Below are 24,568 nucleotides of genomic sequence, written 5' to 3'. Positions count from 1 at the left end.
TGCCCACCGACATCTCCCTTACATACCGCTCTCTCACACACACGGTCTCCCTTGCACAACCCATACCACTCACACGTGGTGCTCCATTCACTTGCGCGGGGGCACTCACCCGCGGTTCCTCATCCACACACCGTGCCTCACTCATACATGCGGGGCCACTCAACCGCGGTGCCTCATCCACACACCGTCCCTCACTCACACACGCGGGGGCACTCACCCGCGGTGCCTCACTCACACACGCGGGGGCACTCAACCGCGGTTCCTCATCCATACTCCGTGCCTCACTCACACACGCGGGGGCACTCAACCGCGGTGCCTCATCCACACTCCGTTCCTCATCCACACACGGCGTGCTGGGAAGCACGTACTCCGGCACCATCGCCACCACACCACTCACACACGGGGTCGCTTCCACACACGGGGACGCACTCACACCTTGCACCACACACACAGGGACAACCACACTGGGGATTCGTGTCCCCACAAGGGTCTCCGGGGCCTCTATACCCCCCAAGCTCTCCGTGCACCTGTCCACAGCACCCGTCCCCTCAACCTCGCAAAGCACGACCGAACTCACCTGGTCGTGACTCGCCTCAAGGGGGCATACTCCCTCCCCTCGTTCCTGGAGGAGGCCATCCAGGTGCTCGCACTGGGTCTCTACACGCTCCGCGAGCTCAACCTCACTATCCTCCACTACCTCTGTGTGTGTGTGTGCGTCACTTACCCCGTCCTCACCGTGCAGTCTCTCCTCTATCGTTCCCTTCCCGGCTACCGTCACTGCCAACTCTTCACCCTTTACCTCCCTTGTCTCCACTATTATTTCCGTTGTCGTCACCTCGTGTCTCGTCTCACACGTTTTGGTCTCCCCATTTAATTTTTCCCTTTTGGTCACCGTCGATTCCTCTGTCACGACCCTCGCCCAACACGCCCCCCGAATTATTTTTTTACCCGCCTCCACCGCGGGCCTGTCAGCCGTTGCACCCCCTTCCAACTCGTTTGCTTCTACACGTGGAGTCGCCATTTTGAGTTCCCTGGTCACGGCCTTCATGCCCGCCTGCAGGCATCGGCCCATGTTCTGCGTCTCACCCCTTAGCTCTTTCATTTCTTCCCTCATGTTTGCTTCCATTCCGTTTATTTGCTTGTTCATTTCGTTTTTCATTTCATTTGTGTTTGTATCCATCTTTTCGTTCATGCCTTTCATTTCGTTTTTCATATTCGCATCCATCTTTTGTGTATTCGCATCCATCTTTTCGTTCATTTGTTGTGTATTCGCATCCATCCTTGCTGTCATTGCCGCCAGCATGGCGCATAGCTGGGCCATGTCGGGTGCGCTTGGGTGAGCCGTTTCGGCAGGGGTTGGGGAAGGGTTTTGGTGGAGAGGGGGGGGGGAAGGTGTCATACACCGCGGCCGCTGCCGCACCCATTTCGGGCTCTGGGTTCAGTTGGGCGAGTCCGTGTTCCTGCACAATCAACATTTCCTGCACGGGGATTCCATCCTGGACCATGGACTCTACATTACTACACATATACATTTCTAATACCCCCGGCTCCCGCTCGCCTTGAGACGCCATCTTGCTTCTCCTAAAGGGTTAATTTCGCTCGCTCGTAATTTGGAGGGAATCGGGGGTCGCTTCTCTCACCCCTGGACCGATTCCCGTGAATTTAGCTGGAGACAGGAGAGCCCGTTTTCCTGTTCTCCGATACCAGTGCCGCGAGGAGGGCGATGAATTTGTATCCCACTCCTGACACCAGTGTTACGGATTCGCGTCCGCCGGCGTGCGACGGCCACGTAATTCGAATCGCGGCACGTCGCCCACCGGACGGACAATCCAGTCGTGACCCTCTCGGACTAACGCCGGGAACCAGTCACGGGTGGACCTTTCGGTCTCACCGCGATCGAGCCAATCAGCCCCCGCGTGGGATAGGGTTGCTCGCCAAATTCGACCTACCTAAGTACCCACGCGGAGGGTAGACCGGGCGATCGCACCTCGCCACAGGTCGACTTCGGACACGGGCCACTTAAGCGACCCGTTCCGTACTATCGGTATAACCGAGCGGTGTTATTCGTCGACCTCGACGGTTCGATTAATTATCGGGCGTATTCAGCCCACTACCAACCCTTTACGTGAAGCAAGATGAGGATTCAATGAAAGAAATGACGAAGCGAAGCGGGAAACAGTTCAACACAAAGCACATTTATTCGCGACGAACGGAAAGCACACATTCAATTCCACCAAAAGCACACAGAAAAGAAAAACACAATGCAATTTACACAAAAAGCAAATGCGACAATGCAGATCTACTACCGATTACGCGAGCACACGGCAACACTTATACAATTTTACTTCACAGACGGCGCCGACAACACATACCCAAAACCAAGGAAAAGAACACCCTCGAAGATGAGGCGGGCCTGAGGCCGAGACCGGGTCGGGCCTACCCGTCTGGTGATGAGACGCGGAGCGGCGATGGTGCCTCAACTCCGCGGGCCTTGCGGGAGTGTCTGATAGGGGGTGGGAAAGGGGCCCCCTTGGTCGCACTATCTCAGCGCGGGGGGAAACAGGAGGGGGTTGCTGATGCTCGGGGTATAGAGGATTCCTACTCTTCCTCGAGTCCCGCGACGAGCGTCTCCACGTCGGCCAGGTCGCGCTGTCGGCCTCCCTGGGGTGCAGCTCCCTGCACGACGCGAGCACCCCCTCGTCTGCCCTCGCCGCCTCTCCACAGCTCCGTCCCCTCCGCTCCGACTCCAACGCACACGACGACCAGCTCCTTCTTGCCAACTCCACCGCCCGCGAAGTCTTAACTCTCTCTTCTGGTGTTTCTGACGAACACGGTCGCTTATATCAGCCCCGTGGCTTCGCGCTCTCATCTTTGACCCCCTCCCTTCGACCTTTCACCTCGCTCCCCATTGGCCCGAGAAAAAGTGGGCGTGAATGCTTTTTGATCCATAAATTTGCATATAGCGATCGCCCTCCAACGCCCTGGAGGCGGGGCCAAATCGCCCCTCACTCACCGATTGGACGGAACAAAAGTGGGCGTGTGTCGTTTTTGATCCGTTTTTGAAGTGGAAAATCCGTGGTTTTGTACACGCTGTTCGGCGCGCGCCCTGCACGAGTCCAACACCGGTACCCACAAGCGGCGCAAGAACGGTGGCGATGCGACGGTTGCGAGGTGTGACGTGAAGCGGCGCCGCGGTGGGTGGTTGATGTTGTGGTTGTGGTGGTAATCATGGCGGTTGGTCCAAAATAAAGATAGCAAAAGAAAAACGGCTATCCTGAAGAGTCGCAGCACGCATAAATGACATGTATTCCCACTAGACAACGGGTTTGGGCCTAACTACACATGTACTTACCGAGATACCTCACCTAAGGGACCTGAATGGTGGTTTGCGAATTTGGTAACCACAACAATATATATATATATATATATATATATATATATATATATATATATATATATATATATATATATATATATATATATATATATATATATATATATATATATATATATATATTGTTGGGAATTCGCGCCCGCCGGCGTGTAAATGGCCACGTGACTCGAATCGCGGCACGTCGCCCACCGGACGGACAATTCTGTCGTGACCCTCCGGGAACTATCGCCCGCAGCCAGTCACGGGTGGGCCTTTCGACCTCACCACAATCGTGCCAATCGGCCACCCGCGTAGGATAGGGTTGTTCGCCAAACTCGACCTACCTAAGTCCCCACGCGGATGGTAGACCAGGCGATCGTACATCGCCGCAGGCCGACTCCGGACACGAACCGCTTAAGCGGTCCATTCCGTGTATCGGGATAACCGAGCGGTGTTATCGTCGGCCTCGACAGTTCCGATTAATTATCGGGCGTTTTAAGCGTCCTCGTGACGTGACGCGTCCTCGTGACACGTCCTCGTGACGTCCTCGTGACGAGCCGCAAATGTGGCTGCGCGGCGGTGCCCCGACTTCGTGCTCCTTCGCGGGTTTCGTTGGCACCGCTTGGAGTGGGGTGGGAACGGGGCCACCTTTTTGCACTATCTCAGCGCGGGGGAAAGGGGAGGGGATTGTTGATGCCCTGGGGGAAGGAGAATAGTTGGCTGGCTTGGGTCCCGCGACGAGCGATCCCACCGCGACCTCGTCACCGATCGCAGTCTTCCCTGCCTCGGACCCGAGCTCCTTGGACTCTTCCCCCATTTCTCCTCAGCCGACTGCAGAAAACCACCTTGACGCCTTCGCCTCCCGACTCCACTCCGCTTTCCAACCCGACTTGACTGCCTCCGTCTCCCGACTCCACTCTCTGCCACCAAAACTGACTCTCCACGCAACAACTCTTTTTTTTTTTTTTTTTGCTCGGAGCCACGCTCGCCCATTGGACGGAGGAAAAGGGGCGTGAATCTCCCCTGATCATAGAATTTGCATATTTCGATTTCACACGGTCATGCCTGGAGGCAGGGCCAAGCCGCTCCGCGCTTGCTGATTGGACGGATCAGAAGTGGGCGTGTAGCATTCCTGATCCGGATTCTCCTCGGAAAGGCCGCTATTTGCACTCTCAGCTCGGCGCGTATCTTGTACGAGCCCAGCACAGCCCGACGCTCGGTGCTCACAAGTGGTGCGGGAATGGCCGTAGAAGGAGAGAGGTGAAGGTGGTGGAGGGTTTCCGGCGGTGGCCGATGGCCATGGTGCCGTTTGGAATGGCGGTGATGCGATGTTTGCGGGAGCGAGTTGTGAAGGTAAAGGTCGTGGCTGTTGGCGTTGTTGTTTTTGTCTGACGGTTGGAGCGTGGTTGGTTCAAAATAAAGATAGAACAGAAAAACGGCTATCTCAAAGCATCGCAGACCGAATGAATCGCATTAAATCCCTCTAAACAACGGGTTTGGGCTAACTACACAGGTACTTAAGAGATATCTCACCTACGGGACCTGAATGGTGGTTTGCGAATTTCCACAGCCGTAACAATATATATATATATTGCATTTCCGGTGAGCACGTGGTCCACGGGGGGGGGGGCGGTTACATGGACCCACCACTCGACCTTCGACCCTGAAGCCACTGAGTCACAGATAACTTCATGACCTGCCGAGTTGATAAGCAACCGCAGACACTGGTTGAAGCAGCTAAACCGAGCAGGGTCCTCGCACCCAACTATCTCGTTACCTTTCTGTTGGTTTAGCTATCCCAACTGGATAGCTACACTGCGCTTTTGGCTCCACAGCCTCTCCACTTAAATATGGCCAAGCGAAACCATGGGTGAGAGCTGGTGGCTACCTGATGGAGCGAAATGATGGGGTACAACATCTCATCTATTTTGTACATACACTTTATCAAACCAATGAAGGAAAACAACAACCAGGCAGGTTTGGAAAGTCTATAGTCCAGATTTACGGAAATGCACATATTTACAGGCAGCAACAATTCCAAGGCAAAGACGGAGGACAAAAATAATTACCCTTAGCATGTAAAAGCCCCTTAAACAATATTACTTATCTGGAAAACACAAGACAGGTGCAACACAATCATACAGGAAAAGTAGAGAGGAAAAATAATAAGATAGAGGCAGTCCGAGGCTTAGGTGCAACCTCTTTCTTACCCTACACAAACAGGCAGGCTTGCACAGATCCCAAAATGGAGGGAAGGGAAGAAAAGTGGTGTGTGGTTGTTATGTGTAAGGAGAGGTGTAGCATATGTGGCATAAACTTAGAGAAAATGGTATGGGTTGCAAATCAGTGGCTCACCCACTTAAGGATGGAAGTCAATTATTGATAGCTCTTTCAGAGTTGTTGAAGCTCTTTGTACATCTCAAATAGGCAAGTTAAGGGTTCTTCGAGAAAGAACGAAAACATTGTGTAAGTCAGTATGGAGCTACTGATGAGGACCTCATGGTATCGTTTGTTCTCGGGCCTCGCTCTGTGCTTGTCTTACCCCAGCACAGCTTGTCTCAGGCCAACACAGATTGACCCAAACCAGCGCAACTTTGTCCCAGAACAGCGCAGCTTCTCTCTGAACAGGCACGCAGTTTTCCTCTGACGAGATCCCCAGGGCACATGAACAGCATCCACGAACAGCTCCATCACTTCACTTTGATCTCTCTCCAGGCCAGGTGTGGACTCCAGGGAACAAAGTTCAGGCGAGCATCCTCCAACCCCATGTGAGGCATGGCTCCAGGGGGCAAGGGTGTCACACGATCTCTGATTCTGCATGAGCGTCCTCATTGGCTCATGCTCACCAAATCTCCAAGTAATTGACTGTTGTGTCATTACAGTGGGGAGCTTCTGGAACAATCAATTGTGTGGCGCTGCAGCGACATTTATTTTTAGCACTGGTATTGACTTGTGATGTGTGTGCTGCGTGGCTTGTTGCATTGCGTGTCTAGATTGTGCTGTGGGAAAGGTGCTGGAGCCGGAGGAATTATGAGGGGGGGGGATTCAAATGGGTTTGAGAGTGGAATCGATGGTTATGGATTTAAATGAGGTAAGGTTCTGTAACCAGGATGGGGTTCGAGAGGTTAAGGGTGAAGGTTTTTTGGGAAGCATGAGGAATGGAGGTTCAGGAGCGAAAGGGTGAGCAATTGTGATGGAATGATGGGTGGATTGGTGGATGGAAAGATAGATTGAAAGCGGGATTGATGGATGGAGAGATGGAAATCACACAGAGGGAAAGAGCCCACAGAACGCATCTTCCCCGTCCCTTGTTATGAAGGGATGGGACCTGACGAAGCACACTTACAAATTAAATATCTAACTTAGGGTTTCTTCCATGTGGGTGAAATTCCCTGGGGGTCTTTCTTTTCCATAATCACATATATATATATATATATATATATATATATATATATATATATATATATATATATATATATATATTGTTGTGGATTTCCGGCGTGCGAGCGACCGCGTTTAACCAATAGCGGCCGCTTCGCCCACCGAACGGACAATCCAGTCGCGGCTTTCCGGATCAACGCCGAAAACCAGCCACGGGTGTGTTTTTAACAACACCACAACCTTGTCCGTACTCTACCCGCGCTACAGGGTCCGATCGCCAAATCTTCGATTTACCTAATTAATCGTGCGGGTAGATTACTGAGAGATTGTACCTCAACGAGGCCCGCTTGGAAACGAGCCGCTTAAGCAGCTCGCTCCGTTTTGGGATAACCGAGCGGGGTGTTATCGCGAGGCCCCGTTGGACCCGATCACTTTATTGGCTATTTAACAACTAACTATATTCCGAGTGCAATATGGCAGTTCAATTAGGGAAAGAGGACACAACGAACGGGTTAACATTTAAACAAGCACATTTATTTCACAACCACACATGCACGTATACGGTCAAAGATGCGGTTATGCAGTCATGCATGCAAACAAAGCACGTATTCAATCATGCAATGAATGGGGGTAGGGACAAGACGCGAGCAAGACAAAGAGCTACCACCGTCTATTTATTATGTACAGTCACTTATCGACAGTTCTACTTACGGACATGGCGCCACAACGTTCATTCAAAAGCAACAAAGAGAAAACCCCAGGACAGACGAGGGGTAGACTGGACCCCTTGAGGTCTTTATAACACAGAGCCGTGTAGACCCCAAAGGCTCCGCGGGACCAGGCTGGCTACCTTGTCCCTCGTGGTGACTCGCTAGGGCGACCTCGACGTCCCCTCTCCAACGACCCACGTTGGTACGTAAGGCACGGTACGGCAGGCCACGCGCCTTGGCTCCACTGCGCTCCGCTCTCTTCAGCTCCCTTCCGCGGCTACACACACTGCCCATAACTCCAACACGACTCTTTCCCCTTTTCTCCACACACACAACCTCCAGTGCCGACTCCTCACCAACTTGCGTTCAGTGCGCCCTTTTATTTCCACGGCCCCTCGCCCCTCCCTTTCGCCCCCCCCCCTCTTCCAGAAGAAGGGTGTTTTCCTCGCTGGATCGGGGTTTTTCGTTTACCTTCTCCTTTTACTGATCGTTGCTTCTTTTCCACACGTGTTGAGAATCCACTCGCAGGGTCCGTCGTTGGGGGGGGGGGGGTGGGGCCATCGTCCGTTCTCCCCCGATGAATGCCAGGCCCCTCGTAACCGTGTGCCGAGGTGAAAATGCGGTTGTAGTTGTGGTGAAGGCGGTTATGGTGGTTGTCGTAATGGTGGCGTGGCTGGCGTTCTGTGGTGGTCGTGAGGGTGGTGTGGTTGGGCTGTGGTGGTTAAGGTGGTTGTTGTGAAGGTGGCTGTTCGTTGTTGGCGGTTGATGAGAAGGTGGTTGTGGTGATCGTGGTTGTTGTGGTTGGTGGTGCTTCGTGGTGGTAGTAATGGCTGTTAGTCCAAAATAACGATAGCAAAAGAAAAAACGGCTAACTCAAAGATCACAGCCCTGTTACACGAATAAATCCCCTTTAAACATCGGTGGGGAAATCTATCTGAACACAGACTTATCGACATAACTGATCTAAGGACCTATATTTGCAAACTATAGAGAGGAGTCGGCGCTGGAGGTTGTGTGTGTGTGGAGAAAAGGGGAAAGAGTCGTGTCGGTTTTCAGCCTCTGCGAATTTCCACAGCCGTAACAATATGTTTCTAATCACTGATTGATAGAAATGCCACCAGGACTGACTGATATTAAAGATTGGTACCTTCTGGGTGACGTAGAAAGCCAAAATTTTTCTTGCTAGTGGACAAAAAAAAATGCAGGTGAGCGACTCGAGACAATGGGGAAGCACGGTAATTTTGTGTACCGACTCACATCGAAGCCGATACACTGGGGAAAATAACATTCAGATATAAATAATGAAAAATGAGAAAATAAATGAATGCAAAAAATACAAGTGAGCGACCCAAGACAATGAGGAAACAGTTTGTATGCTTACACATTGTGTAAGCACACCCTGCTAGTAAATTTGTAAAGCTCTTTCTCACCACTGACTGACTGACTGACTGATGTTAAAGATCGATGCCTTCCGGGTGATTAAAAAAGCTGAAATTTTGTGTGCCGATGGAAATCAAAGCCAGAAAAAAAAAAATACAGAAGTATCGGACAGCATCCATAAATCGAAATATAAAAAAATGAAAAATTTTTTTTAATGAAGATGATTTACCTGAGACGATGGGGAAGCACGGTAATTTTGTGAGCTGACGGGCATCGAAGCCATTACAGCAAGAATAAAAATAAATAAATGAAAAATCAAATGCAGGTGAGCGGCCCGAGACAATGGGGAAACGTGGTTCGTATGCTTACACAATGTGAAAGCACACCTCACTCGTAATATTTAAGGCTCTTTCTCACCACTAACTCACTCACTGACTGACTGACTGGTATTAAAGATCGGTACCTTCCTGGTGACGTAGAAATCTGAAATTTTGTGCCAATGGACATCGAAGCCAACACGCCAGGAAAAATTACAACCATCAGAAAGCATCCATAAATGAAAATAATGAATGAAAAATCAAATGCAGGTGAGCGACCCGAGATGCAATCAAATGCAGACCTGAGACTATGAGGAAACGCGGTTCATATGCTTACAGAATGTGAAAGCGCACCCTGCTAGTACATATGTGTATATGTATATGTATATGTATATGTATATATCCTGGTGTTGGCGCAGTGGTTAGGGCAGCGGCTTGGGATCCAAAAGGTCCTGAGTTCAAGCCCCGTTGGGCCACTGAATTAATACTCCAGGGGGTTGACTCAGCCTGTCATCCTTCCGAGGTCGGCGAAATGAGTACCAGTGTACTGGGCCGGTGTATACCCCGGTTAAAATAGGTGTACCATATCCCTGTGTCGTAAGAGGCGACCAGGGTTGCGTCAGGAAGGGCATCCGGCGTAAAACATGTGCCAAATCACTATGCGCATCATACGGATGATCCGCTGTGGTGACCCCTAACGGGAGCAGCCGAAAGAAGAAGAAGATATATATGTATGTATGTATGTATGTATATATATATATATATATATATATATATATATATATATATATATATATATATAGTTGCGGAAATGGCCCTTAGTGTGTTATTAAATATAGGATTAGCCCAGATCCCCCATTAAATGCATGTTTAGCCAGGTTGTTCGGTAAATGGACGTTACATGTGTGTCGGGAGGTGTAAGAGGCTGTTTATTGTTTGTACAGTGGTGGTGGACAGAGAGGTTCTTCTTCTTCATTCCCCTCTCTGAAGGAGACTCCGCCCAGTGCTCTGAGAGGGGGAGTGGCCTAGAGAAGGAAGTGAAACTGAAGGGAGGAGCCAAAGGCCGAGAGGCGAGCCAGCGCCGGAAAGGAGAAGTGAAACTGCAGTCGGCCGAGAAGCGAGAGGGAAACTGAGCGCGCCGAGTCTGCCATTTTGGCAGTGGGAGAGGCCGCCTGTACGTCGAGTCGGGCGATCGACTTTGTGGAGGAGTGGTTTTGGCCGGCGGTGCCTCCTCGGCCACGGACCCAGCCTGTGGAGCCCAACACCTCAATTTAGCCTTGTGTGGTGAACAGGCCAGGCCTGGACTTGTATGCTGGACCTTGTGAAAAGCCAGCTGGAGCATACCACCGTGGATCTTTCGCTCTGGTGCACTTGACCTCGCGGGGTCTGAACGCGCCGAGGCTGCGTGTGTGAGGGCTGCGACAAATGGACGACGCTGCCATTTTTCCACGCGGTGTGTTTGAGCTTGGGTGCTCAAATTCGTGGACATCAGCTTGTCTCGAGCCGCATTCGGGCCTTTGACACTTTTCCTCTCTTCCATGAAGCATCACCAAGTACTCTGTGTCTTGTCTGCGTGCTGTCCATGTCTTGTCTGCATGTTGTCTAAGGTTTATCTCGTTAGGGTCCCCTTCGAAACCCGTAATCCGTAGCTCCCTAGTTAAGAACGGATTATAGATTAATTACAACATTGTCGTGAATGCTTTGCTTGTGTGGTATTCCCGATGTGTCCCCAATAAATCTGGCTGATTCATATGACGTTGCCACTTTGAATTAATTGGTGCCGCGCCAAGGAACGATCCGCTCAATTTGGATATAAAAATCAAATGGTTACAGACTGGCAGAATTTGCTCGGTCTCTGACAAAACCAGTCTATAACCGGGGTCTATTCCCCCAACTGGTAAGGTCCAGGTGTACGTTGGTATCGCGATTCGAGGCGCGTGACCCGAGACCTGTGCCGAACCAGCCGGTGTTGTAACTCCTGAGACGGCGGTGGTTAAGTGATGCCGAATATTCAACATTTAGCTGTCGAGAGTAGGGTGCGAGCCCCGCCACGACTGAATCTATATATATATTAATATTTCGGCATGCCCCTTTCTTTGTTCCACCATCAGATTTTTGTTACTGCATGAAATGAAACAAGCTTTGGCACATATACTAATGATATTATTGTCTTCCTGAAGAGGCCCCTCAAAATTCGTTTTGATGCATTTTCACAAACTCCAACCGATTCCATTCACATTCGGTACGATTATGGCTTTTGGTCCAACTTAGGTCATTGGCTATAAAAAAATTTCCATAACACTTCCGATATTCGAAAAAAATCGATAAATCGATATCCCTTATGGGATTTTCCATTCAAATCCACTCAAGTTTAAGGCCTACGTGGGACGCAAATTTCCACTTTTCCCCGGGCGCTGTTTACCTCCGCTACGCCAAGCTGTTTGGGTTAGGGTTTGGGTTAGGGTTAGTGTTAGGGTTAGCTACCCTAACAGCTAACCCTAACAGCTATTCAGGAAATTTGCAAGAAAGCCCGGGCAACGCCGGGCTTTACTACTAGTATATATATATATATATATATATATATATATATATATATATATATATATATATATATATATATATATATATATATATATATATATATATATATATATATATATATATATATATATATACATACATACATATATACATTGATTAGGTGCGAGCTGTTTGGCTATTCCCTCCATTCACAGGTGAGAGATGTGGGTGGGTCTCTCTTTTTACATAAATATATATTTTTTTTTTGTAATTTTTTTTACCGAAATTCTCAGTAAGAAGAGAACCTCATGTGTTTTAGCCTCAAAACTATGTAACGATTTCTCATGAGCGTATATTTTAACTTCAGTATGTCAAACACAAACGTAATTCCAGACCACTGATGACTTCACTCCTGAAAATATGATTTTTCAGATGCGTTTGTCATTAATAGACTTTATCTCAATTATTACAGGAATTATTTGATTAACTTTTTGAAGAATTAGGTTACTGTACTCAACCACGATCACCTAACATTTCTCTCTATATTTGTATGGAAGTGTCCAAATGCCAACACTCTGGTTCTACCTCGTTTCACCTCTATATCTACCTCTGCTACTGAAGGTCGATGGAGGTGATGATTTCATCCCTGTTCGTCTGTTTGTCTGTCTGTGTCAGCATGATATCTCAAAAAGTTATAGACGAATTTGGACGAAACTTGGTCGATGAGTTAGGTAGGTGACAAGAACAAACCGATTTAGATTTTGGTTCAGGTTCAGATCCAGATCAGGCCGATCAGTGGGATACAAAACGTAACCTGTTCAACCTGGCAGAGGTATGTGCTCTACCGACTGCCCATTCTAGTTGTGTTTTTGTATTGTTTTGTTATGAGAATAAACCCCAAAATTTTGGGGCTCACTAAGAAATTACATTTGCCGGCCAGATCATACAAGTCACCCGATGCTTGTTTTGCATGAAACAGTGGGAAGTGGAACAATACCATGAGTGTATAAGCACTCAACAATGCTTATCATCATTTAAGTATCAAAAATAAAGTTAGTTTTTTTGCTCTCACGTGGTTGGAGAGTTTTTTGTTTTGCGTCTATTGATGAGAGCGGTTAAAATACATCGCATACCACATGGACACGTTTACTGACTTCATCACTGCAGCCACAAACCCCAGGCGGTACGACCACCCAACCGAAGGAGGATGCATCTTATCCGTAAAACCCATAAGGGGCGCACCTGTTATTACAATGGATCAGGTGACTGCAGTCCAAAGCTGGTTTCGATTAGTCCATTTCATGCATTTGAAAGTGTGTGGTAAGTCTATTTCATGCCTTCAAAATGTTTGACACATTTAATTATTTAAAATAAAATAATTAAAAAATCACCTGAAGTACAAGGGCTGGGAGTTGTGGGGGGGGGGCACCGAAATACAACAAAAGACAGCAATAACGAATGATATTGTTGTTCCTGATGGGGCGTGCAGGAAGCCAAGAGGTGAGCATGGAGGACCTGGAAAATAACTGGAGGCAAAAAGAAGACCTGCTTGCAGATATACAGGTGAGCAGTAAGGCAGAACCAAGTCGAGCTTATTCATCACAATTATCATCATTTCGTACATGGCATGCGACTGTTGGTTTGTGCAACTTGCTGGGGGGGGGGGGTGGGAGGGGCACCGCCATGCCACTGATGCAGTGCCCCTTGGAATTTGGAATTCCTTCAGCGGTGCCAGTAAATAGCTCACCTACTCTTCTTCACGAAGGACACTGTGGGACCTTTAACGTTCATCGGCTGTTAACGTCTACCAACTGTTAGCAGACAGGGCGCCCGGTTTAACATCCTACCGAGGGATGGGATGGCACACACATCGAGGTATCGCAGTGAAACTAATTGACTTATCAACTTGAACGGAATTCACAAAAGTACAGTCAGAGAAGCGAGTGAGAGAGAAGATTACTGGGAGACGTGGCGAGGAATGATTAAATAAGCTACCTGGGCAACAGGAAGACTCGGCGTATTGTACATAAAGAGGCAGTTTTTAAATATTTATGGATTCCAACTGTTTGGAGGAAATGTTTGCCTGAATGTCCTCCACAAAGGAGATCACGCTCTATGATGCGGTGCCCCCTGCTGGCACCACCTTTTCGAAACTGCAAATGCAAGATGGCCACCATCTGGACGATAATGAAATCACGCCAGCTGTACAACCTTTGAATTGTATGACCCAACTGGGAAGCGAGACGCGAGTTGGAAAGTTAAACGCCACTTGAAACAGACTTGGTGCTCGAAGGCTCACAGATGTCAACTGCACGTGCCCTTTTATCTGGCCTTGTCCTTCTGGAAGCCATATTGAATTTGAATCCCTTCATCGGGTCAGTCCCTCGAATGTGTCGTGCACCATCCTCATTCTGGTCAAGGATTTAATAAAAAGGTGGCTTTAGTGACTGTTGGATGAAAATCTATTATTTAGCCTCGTTTTACGTCGCCGAAGATGGCGTGCGACCACAACAGTCGTCGAAGAGCAAATTTTTGATCCGAGCAATGCAAACCCCATCTTTCAAACGGTGGTTTATGAACTTTCAAACGCCCTCTGGTGATTGTTAGGGAACAACAGAGGCGAGCAGGCATGGCTACGGCAATGGATGAGGGAGGGGAGCGGTGGTCGGGGGGGGTGGTGGTGGTGATGCAGAAACAAAAGGAGAAGCATCGCATAGAAAGGATCAGCAGTTCATATCGGCTGCGCATTAGTGACGTCCCTCTCTTACGAGGCTCCATTAGATGGAGGCCACGAGTGGCACGAAGGCCCGCGTAGCCCATTGGGCCATCTTCCGCTCCGTTATAACGACTCCATGCCTTGTGCTCTCCTGACCCTGGATGGCCCATCTCAGTGAATGACCCTTCATTCCCCCCCTCCTTCTCTCTCTTTCTCTCTCTCTCTCTCTCTCTCTCTCTCTCTCTCTCTCTCTCTCTCTCTCTCTCTCTCTCTCTCTCTCTCTCTCTCTCTCTCTCTCTCTCTCTCTCTCTTCCTCTGGCCTTCGTTGTTGCTGTGCCGCTAGGCCGTAAGCGGGGTAAGGAAAGCTGCTGTGGTCGTTTCTTGTTTCGTTAAAATCCTTTATAAAACGCTCCTCTCCCCGATTTAACATCTCTGTGCTCTGATTTTTCATGTTTCATGCGATTTATTTCGTTTGCATCATGATGCATGCAATTGTTGATCAATAACTGCACGTTCTATTCCCCCCTCATGATTTCCATAATTGATATTTTCTAATTTTTTTTTTTTTTTTTTGCCAGTTGTTTGGAAATTGCCTTTGTGAATGGAAATTATCAAAATTCATGTATTTGTCATTTAATTCACTAATTGCAACTTACTTGTATTTCACAGACTGCTTACGTTTTTATTATGTTGTTTCCTTGTGATTATATTTTCATTACAAGAATCCATAATTATTCACCTTATTAGGCTGGCACGAGAACGCCTTTTAGCTATCAAGCCCGGATTCGAATCCCAACTCAGTTATAAACTGGCATCCTGGTGTTCCGCGGGCAAGGCGTGGACGTTGAACCGGGCGACCCGTCTGTCGGCGTTAGTTGGTGGACGTTAAAGATCCAATGGTGTCCTTCGTGACGAGTGGGCGAGCTATCGCCGGCACCATCAACAGATTACAAATTCCCACTCTAAACTAAAGGGGCACTGCATTACCAGCATGGCAGCACTCCCAGCGATGATGCAAACGACAAGGCACATCCTGCACATGAAATGATGACTATTCGATGTGTTTTCCTGCCAAGCATAGTCCACATTGATATCGTCGCCATAATCGTGTTTACGACGGACGCCATCGTAAACATGCGTCTGTCTCCATCTCCACGCGTGTTCTGTATCCACCCATACCTGCCTTGCCTACCTGTCGGTGTTTCTCTTTGAACCGCTCCACGGATCTGAACGGTTCATCCCATCAATCCTCTAAGGCTCATCTCTTCTCTCTTTGAGATGTCACCAATCCTTGACTCAATCGTTTCCCTTGCACATGATGTATTCAAATTTTATTCCATTTTGCTGAGAGTCCATGGAGGTATTACACTCACAAAATGCTAGAATTTGGACCCCCAACCCCCAAATCCTAGCTCCTTCCCTCTACTTGGAACATCCTTTCCATTTTCACCCTTATTCTCATCCTCTTTCATCCTCATTGCTCAGTTTCACCCCCATTCATCACATCTTCATTCCTTCGCCACCATGTTTCTTTACTCTGACTCCTGTTTTAAAAATCATTCTTTCTCCGCCGCGACTGATCCCTTGGAAGCTCTTCTTCGATTCCTATTCTCACATTCTCTGTCGGCCATTCTCTTCCCTCCCACAGCGTTTGCAGAATGAAATAGCGGGTGTGCTCAGCGAGATGGAGACCCTTGCCTCATCAGAGGAGAGGTGCGCACACATTAAACGACACCATTATTGCATTAAGGGCACAGGGTCTCGACAGAGTCGCTGAATGCGCCACCAAATGACGCATCGGGTTTGAGTAGACATTATGAGTAATGAGCAATGCTTGGAGTGACTGCAAACCTCCTGCTCCCTCCCTTGTTTGGCCATGAAAATGCAGGATTAATCACGAATGCAAAAATTGTCATTTTTTTCTGACAGTATCTCAAGATCATAGTGGAGCTGACACACACACACACACACACACACACACACACACGATACTTTGAGACATGGGAGGGCTCCATTCCACCTCCTGAAACCTGCATATGGAGACAACAACCAACTACATACACAAGACACAACACAGGACTGTCAGATGAGACAAACACAGCCACTGAGCTTGAGAGAAGGTTCATCACTTCCCCAGGCACTCTGGGTACCAGCAACGTCACAACCATGGCTCCACCTTTCTCGCTCATTGGGGCATTTCCTCATCCCCATGGATACCAACCTACGGGGATTGTCCCTGCTCTTAACCTTTTAAATGCTCAACGTCACGCAAGGGAGCTGCAAGTACCATTTATAAAGTCTTTGGTTCGATTCGGACAGGGTTTGAACCTCAAACCACACAGACTTGGAGCAGATGCTCAAACCATTACACCAAATGGTCTTCACGAGGAACTTTACAGCAGTAACTTGGATTGAGCAACGATTTTTTTTTTAAACCCCCCAAAAACAACTATTTAACCTTCCTTTGCCTCGTCTTGTGACTCAGTCAATTTTACAAATGAAAGCTTGCAATGTCTTTTTATGACTTCTCATTTTTTTCTGTTTAATCCTGTTTTCTACATGGTCCTCGTCCCACTGTCGGCAGCTCGAAGAGCCTACAGCGGACCAAGGACATGTCATCTGGCCGCAAGAAGTTCAACATGGACCCTCGCAAGGTATATATGGGTTAATGTCTTGCTTGAGCTCCTGTCATGCCATTAAAAACAACACCAGGTGGGTTGACTCGTCTTGTCATCCTGCCAAGGTCCAAAAAATGAGTACCAGGATACTCGAATGGCTCATTGGGAAGAACGAGTGATTTTAGTGTCCTGGGTTGGAGTGACAACCCATCTAGGCTCTTTCTTCTTCTTCTTCTTCTTGTGCATGGTAGCTTGGCTGCGAGGTTGCTCTCATTTTGTTGGGACACGACTATGCCGATGATGCTGTGCCCCTCCACCACTACACTGGCACTCAGTTCGCCGACCTCAGAAGGATGACAAGCTGAGTCAATCCCACCTGGTGTTAATTCAGCAGCCAACAGGGCTCAAACTCAGGACTCTAAGATCCCAAGCCAGCCACCCAAGCCACGAAGCCAACACCAGACTTCTCCTGAAGGCTTCTCTTTTTTTACATATATATATATATATATATATATATATATATATATATATATATATATATATATATATATACATACATATATGTGCGAGTTCTCTCTACACATAATATTTTACCGGAAAGTGTCGACACGGTGATCAAATGAGTTTTCCCATTTGCAGGGAATCGCATTCTTGACGAGTAGCGGCCTCGTGTGCCATCGACCTGAGGATGTGGCTCAGTTCTTGTACAAAGGAGAAGGTCTCAACAAGACTGCCATCGGGGAGTACCTTGGTGAGAGGTGAGAGGGATGCCTTGCCTGGAAAGCTCCGGTTTAGATATCAGAGCCTATCCAAGGCCAAACTACGCGTTAGAGTGTAAATGAGACTGACTGCTTAATGCCTTCTCTCAAAAACATCGTATTCACCGATATTGCTTCCCCTGCTGGCCGTCACCTGAGCTCTCCTCAGGGTCACACATGATCCACGGAGACCAGACGTGGGGCCTCAGGCCTAGCCCGATTCCAACGTCAGTAAACTGCAGAATCTCATTTGCAAACCCCAGAATCTTCCAGCTGTAACTCGGCGTATGGTACATATGCAATGACTGTTTGACAGCAATTATCCTATGATCATTGACATCAGGTGTACCATCTATCTCCTTGCCCTTGCCACAACCAGAGACACGTTCAACCTACAAGTCCTCCAGGCTTTTGTGGACCTACACGAGTTCACAGGCCTTAACCTTGTGCAGGCCCTAAGGTAAATGCGGTAAACGCTGTACTATGTATTATTACTCTGGCAACTGATAATCATGTCGCAAAACTACCAAATCGATGAGCTACCGGGTACTAATCACGCGTCCGACGGTATGTTGGCTTGAGTTTGTCGAGTTGATGATGGGCGGCAATCATTTATTTATTCATTAACTGTTTCTCCAGACAGTTTCTTTGGAGTTTCCGACTACCCGGGGAGGCTCAAAAGATTGACCGAATGATGGAAGCATTTGCAGGACGCTATTGCCAATGCAATAATGGTGTCTTCCAGTTATCAGGTATCGGACGTGGAACCGCAAGTTGAAAGATAAAGGAAAACGAGAACTCCTTACATTATTTTCATTTTAAGGTTCATGGTAAAAGTGTAATGTAGCCTTGTAAATGTTATCAAAATTATCTGTATAGATAAGAGTGAGGTGTGTGTGTGTGTGTGTGTGTGTGTGTGTGTGTGTGTGTGTGTGTGTGTGTGTGTGTGTGTGTGTGTGTGTGTGTGTGTGTGTGTGTGTGTGTGTGTGTGTGTGTGTGTGTGTGTGTGTGTGTGAAGACTTTTCTTTGATTTTTTTTTTATAGAATTCAATACCCCTCGGCCAATTGCCCCGACATTTGATGTACAACATGACTATCCGCACGCAGAAGGTCAACATCACAATAAAAACTTTAAATTATTTATCAAACTGAAGTGAAATCATGAAATAACGGCGTTTTGGCAAATCGACCGTTGTAAGTCGGGTGTCACCTTCAGCGGAGAGAGGGGTTTGGCTTGCCCCTTCACGTAAAGGTCCCATGATACTCAAAAGTTTCTGGTTATTTATATATTAACTTGACCTTCCGAGTGAAGAAATCACCCATGTTTCTTTTTAAAAATCAACAATGGGATAATTAGACCAATATTTCGAACATTTGTAGTGGTTTTCACAACTTGCTATGGCCCGCCCCTCAAAAAAGTGGAGTTGAGCGAACCGCAGGTCACGTGACCGTTGACGTCATCTCCAGAACGCGACTCGCTCAGAGTGGATTGATTAGACGTCGCGCCGTATAAAGTACGTACAAATGCATTGTGCACATTTGTTTGCTATCTCACTGATCGTCTTCATTCCTGTGATTGTTTCGCGGAAGTTTCCTCACACACAGAGACAAGAAATTCTGCTTCTGAGCAGTGTGTGCACAACGATCACGAGGCAATTATTTATCCCTTTACTCCCTTGTCGTAGTCGTGTACAAATCCAATAGATGTATGCACAATAAAGGGCTATAACATGTCCACAAAATATAAAATGTGACTGTTGAAACTTTCCATTAAAAAATAAACTTACAGGGACATACAAGTAAAATACTAAAGATTAATATTGCATCATTTCAAGGCGCAAGGAGGTAATTTTAAAATCAAACAATGTGAAAAACCTGGACCTACATTTTGCAGCTTATTGAATTGTTCGTTGAAACCAGCCTGGTGGGATAGGTACGATTCTACATACTTGCAAGCCAGGTATGGCTGCACTCGACATACATGGGTTTATTCTGAAGTGAAGGTACTGCTTCCATTGGCTTGCTATTCATTAACATTTAGCCAAAATGCTGTAATAAATGAACAGGGAAAAATATGTTGGCACAACTATGAAAGACAAATTTATCTGTCCTATTACACGGCCTCATAGCCTCAGGACTCTGACGTATTGACTTATACATTGTGTGCATGTTAATACAAGTTACTTGTCAACTATAGAGTCGAGACTAGTCCGATAAATCCGTCGTCCGTCCGACTATTCCGATAAATCTGACATGCTGTAGCTTTCTTTTAATATTCTCTTTTCTTCATTGTTTTCTACTGGTGCTACATGACGATAGTAGGAATAAAATAAATGAAAATGCAACAGAACGTCAGATTTATCGGACTACTCGAGACAATTGTGTCGCAAGGTGTGTTCTGCACACAAGTTTTCATCGTATCCAGACAGCGAGATTGCTTCGTTTTATGCGCGGAGAGCTACGGCCGATGACATGGGCTGGCCTTGCTTGTGATTAATTCACCGCGGAGCAACATGTCCGCTGCGCTGTTCATGTCACCTCACTAAAATATTTCTGATATCGAGCAGTATGCAAGTCGAATTTACTTTTTTTTTTTTTTTTTTTTTTTTTTTTTTTTTGTATACCTTGGTCGAGGCTCGTATGAGAGCTAACACACAACTCACAGCAAGGAGGCATGAGACAAGAGGGGTGGGAGTGGAAGGGACAAAACATTGGGGAACAGACACAGGTGAATTGTGGAAGGGAGAGGGATGGGGATGGGACGGGGAACATGGCGAGGAGAAGATGGACATTACAGGGACTTTCAGGAAGGAAAGCAGGAGAATTGAAGGAAGTGGGCTTGGGTGGATTATCGGGGGTAGAAAAGATCGAGGATTTGGATGGGGGAAGATAAGAGGTGGTGGTGAACAGCTGTTTTGAAAGCCTGGAGGGAAGAATGGGAAAGAATAGAGTGAGGAAGTTTATTCCAAAGGCGGGAAAAAAGAGGAATGAAAGAGTGAAGATGAGCAGTGATTCGTGATTTTGGTAGTTTTACCAGAAGGGGGTTGTTGGCGGACCTTGAGCGCCCTGTGGAAATGTGGTTGGGACAAATCGCAGAGAGAGCAGGGGGCAAGGCTGGAGAGGAGTCGGTAGAAGACAGAAAGACCACCGACCAACCTGCGGTGATTGAGTGAGAGGCCCAAAGACTCAGCTTCATTGCGGGAGATGCCAATGATCTTAAAAGCCCTGGTTTCGACAGCGTGAAGTCGAGAAAGGTGGGAGGCAGGAGCACCAGCCCAGAGGGGAGAGCAGTACTCCATCAGGCTACGGACAAAAGCTTTGTAAGTAGTCAGGAGCTCAAGAGGGCCGAGGAAGGACTTAGCACGACGGAGGATTCCCAGTCGGCGACTGGCTTTTGAGGCAAGGTTGGAAATGTGACTTTCCCAGGAAAGGTCATGGCAGATAGTGAGACCCAGAAGCTTGAAAGAAAAGACTTCTTCCAGAGGATTGTTGAGAAAGTGGATGGGGGGTTTTGTAAACGGTCCTTTCGAAGAGACATAGTGAGAGTGTGAGATTTGTGTGGATTGAAAGACATGTTCCACGTGTTGGACCAGTTTGTGATTTTATCCAGATCTGCAGTGAGCGAAGAAGCTGCTGCTTGCCGGTCTGAGGGATGACAGATGGTACGGCAGAGGGTGGAGTCATCGGCAAAGAGAAATAGAGGATTTTCCAGAGAGTCCGAGAGATCATTGATGAAAACCAGAAAAAGAACAGGGCCCAGAACGCTACCTTGAGGAACTCCAGCCTGCACAGGAAGAGGGGATGAAAGAACTCCATTTAGGGCCACACGTTGACTGCGACAGGAGAGGAAGTCTGCGAGCCATGAGTGGAGATGGCCTTGAATACCATGGGAAGAGAGTTTGGTGAGTAGGGCAGGGTGCCAGACTGTGTCAAAAGCACGTGATATGTCCAGGGATACGGCTCGGATTTCCTGTCTGGCATTGAGGACCTCCATCCATTGATGGGAGAGCAGTAGCAGCATATCCAGGGTAGAGTGACCTGGTCTGAAACCAAATTGATGATTGGAAATCAAGCCATTGGAGAAGAGGAAGGATTTCATGTCTGAAGCAATGATGGATTCCATAACCTTGCTGATGATTGGGAGAAGGCTGATTGGTCTGTAGTTACAGGGATCTGTTTTTGCACCTTTTTATGCAGGGCAGTGATGTTAGCAGATTTCCAAGCAGATGGCAGATGACCTTGGGAAAATGAGAGGGTGAATAGAACAGAGAGAGGGTGAGCAAGAGCAGAAGAGCAGGCTTTGAGGACACGTGGGCTGATGCCGTCTGGACCGGTTGCAGAATCTGACTCGAGGTTTGAAAGCAAGCTCTCCACCTTGTCAGGAGAAAAGGATACAGAGTCCAGGGACAGTTGGGTGCGACTGGGTAAAGTGGGTAGAGATAGTGATGGGTTTGGGACACAAGATTTAGCTGCAAACACCGAGTTTAGACATTCAGCTTTATCACGTGTGGAATCAGCAGTGCGGCCATTTGAGGTAAGGGAGGGGATGGAGGCGGAACAAACACCAGAAACAGATTTGATTAAACGCCACCAGGATTTTGAGGAGGGAGAGAGCTTTGAGAGTTCAGACTTGAGATGAGAAAGATGTTGTTTTCTGGCTCTCCTGAGGGTAGATACACACTTGTTCCGAGCTTTGTGGAAAGAACTGAGATTGCCCTCACTAATTATTGAATTACGAATAGGATTTAGTCTCACCAGTTGTTATTGCCAAGTCTTCCTTCGATGTCCTCCCGATCATCATGAACTCCGGGAATTTCATTGCCAGTTTCCTCCGCTTGTCCTGCTTCGGGCTCAAACTGCTAAGGCCGTATTCCATTTCCAGCTGCCTGAACTTCACCTCCCGCGAATACGTTATCCGACAATTCTCCATCTGATTCAGACCAAAATCCTTCATTTCTCTCACACTCACTGTCACTACCAGACAAATCAATGTCCATGCCATCCATTATTCAAAACCAAACGTTTGATTTTTTTTTTTAAAGCAGAAATGAACAAAGCGTTTGAGTCGACCAATCGAATGTGGAAATACACAGGAAGCCAATACAATCACGTAGACCACCAACCCGAGTAATTTACGTGCAGCCTTTGTTGTTCTGGAGATGACGTCATGTGGGTTACGCGTCGTTCAGTAGATTTCGGCAGAATTTTTAGGGGCGTTCCCTTAGAGGTTTGTTTTTTTAATTTTACATTTTACAGAACGAGTATTGTGAAAAAACAGTCAGATCAGAAATAACGATGAAAAACTCCGATAGGATGTGTGTGTATGTATATATATATATATATATATATATATATATATATATATATATATATGCAATTTCAGTACTTTTGAGTGTCATGGGACCTTTAAAGGTGATTCTAGGTGGGGAATGAAACCACCTGCATTTAAATATTTATATTCCGAATGTAGAATGGAAAGTGATATACAGCACGAAGGATCCAAGGTCTCTGCGAGACGCCCCTGTATGAATTCAAACAAGGACGTGAGAAGGCCATTTGGCCCGTCATCGCAGTGGTGCACTCCCGAGTTAATTATTTTGCTACAGCTTTAAACAACCATCCTCTTGATGTTTTAGTAAAGTCTAAATAACCCAGTCTTGATCGGGTAATCCAACTTGTTATTATACATACTCGGGTCTTCACTTGATTTCAAGACCGGTGAAACACCCTGTACGTTCAGTTTGCATTAGTCAGAAAGACCTGAGAACTGTCGGTTTTTTTTAAATATTTTATCCTCACAACTCTGAAAACCCACAGGGGTTAGAGTTAGCACAAACATGCGCTCTCAGAATCACGTACAGAACAAAGTACTTTAACACGAATCACAAGGACTTGGGATATGAGCCGGCATTCCCAACGTTGCGAGCCAATAGTTCAGACGGGAACGTCCAGAACTGCTCTTGCTCTGCCATTGGGCCTTCAGTAGAATTACGTCCTGATCTGGACTCTATCTGTCCACTCCTTTTTAAAAATGTTCTTCAAAACAGCCGTTTAATAATTCAAACGCAATCTCTTTTCTCCGGCCCACTAAGCTGACGACAGTCTCTTTAGTGCAATGAAACACAGTTTATGGGTGGTGAGAAAGGGCCAAACCATTACCACGACATCATGCAATTTCCATTTGATATGATCTCCCCTTGGAGACTCAATATTCATGGACATTCATGTTACCACCGATGACATAAGGTGTTCAAGTCAACAATTTACCCAAAAGGTATTTTCTTGCAATTTTGGAAATACTGTACACTGTCCCATGCTGGTATGAAAGCCAACATGGAAGTTGCCTTGCCTGCCTGGTTGCCTTGCCTGCCTGCTGAAAGCTGTAGTGTAATAGCTCTAAGAGCATTTTGGGATACTCATCTTGTTATAATGGTGTTGTCGGTGAAATAGAATTCTATAAAAGCCTCACGCATGAGATTTCCTATACTGTGTGGACATGATGTGTGCAGACACGTGTTACGTGTTATCGTTTGCCATCATCATGCTGAACACCAGTTTGCACAACCCGAATGTACGAGATCGTCCGAGTGTGGAGAACTTCATATCCATGAACCGTGGGATCAACAATGGCGGTGATCTACCAGAGGCGCTGCTTCGGGTGCGTGCGGACAACCGTCGCTAGTGATTTCATAGACAACTCACCTCCTGGTTCATCCCTGGAGGAAATAATGGCTGTGGTTGGATTTAAAATTACTTTGATGAGAATTAAATCGTTCTAAAGTTCAAGACAAATCT

At 47.3% G+C, this 24,568-nt stretch overlaps 1 protein-coding gene across 6 annotated transcripts in view; it reads left to right on the top strand.

The window, feature by feature from the left end:
* Positions 1–24,568, top strand: part of LOC147010080 (cytohesin-1-like) — a 69,025-nt gene that overhangs the window by 34,580 nt on the left and 9,877 nt on the right. For 5 of the 6 annotated variants that reach the window (XM_085863157.1, XM_085863158.1, XM_085863160.1 and 2 more), the window contains 7 exons: positions 13,171–13,244; positions 16,046–16,110; positions 16,982–17,051; positions 17,655–17,773; positions 18,153–18,233; positions 18,413–18,525; positions 24,283–24,431. In XM_085863157.1, coding sequence (XP_085719283.1) covers positions 13,171–13,244; positions 16,046–16,110; positions 16,982–17,051; positions 17,655–17,773; positions 18,153–18,233; positions 18,413–18,525; positions 24,283–24,431 — 671 coding nt within the window. Of the gene's footprint in view, positions 1–13,170; positions 13,245–14,364; positions 14,753–16,045; positions 16,111–16,981; positions 17,052–17,654; positions 17,774–18,152; positions 18,234–18,412; positions 18,526–24,282; positions 24,432–24,568 lie in introns of those variants that run through there. The other variant, XM_085863162.1, reaches the window with a different exon arrangement.

The sequence above is a fragment of the Eptatretus burgeri genome, chromosome 17 (genome assembly GCF_056783735.1).
Source record: "Eptatretus burgeri isolate ZD-2024b chromosome 17, Ebu_testis_v1, whole genome shotgun sequence".
NCBI classification, from domain to species: domain Eukaryota; kingdom Metazoa; phylum Chordata; class Myxini; order Myxiniformes; family Myxinidae; genus Eptatretus; species Eptatretus burgeri.
Note: the sequence above shows the minus strand (reverse complement) of the source record. Positions and strands in the feature narration are given on the sequence as shown.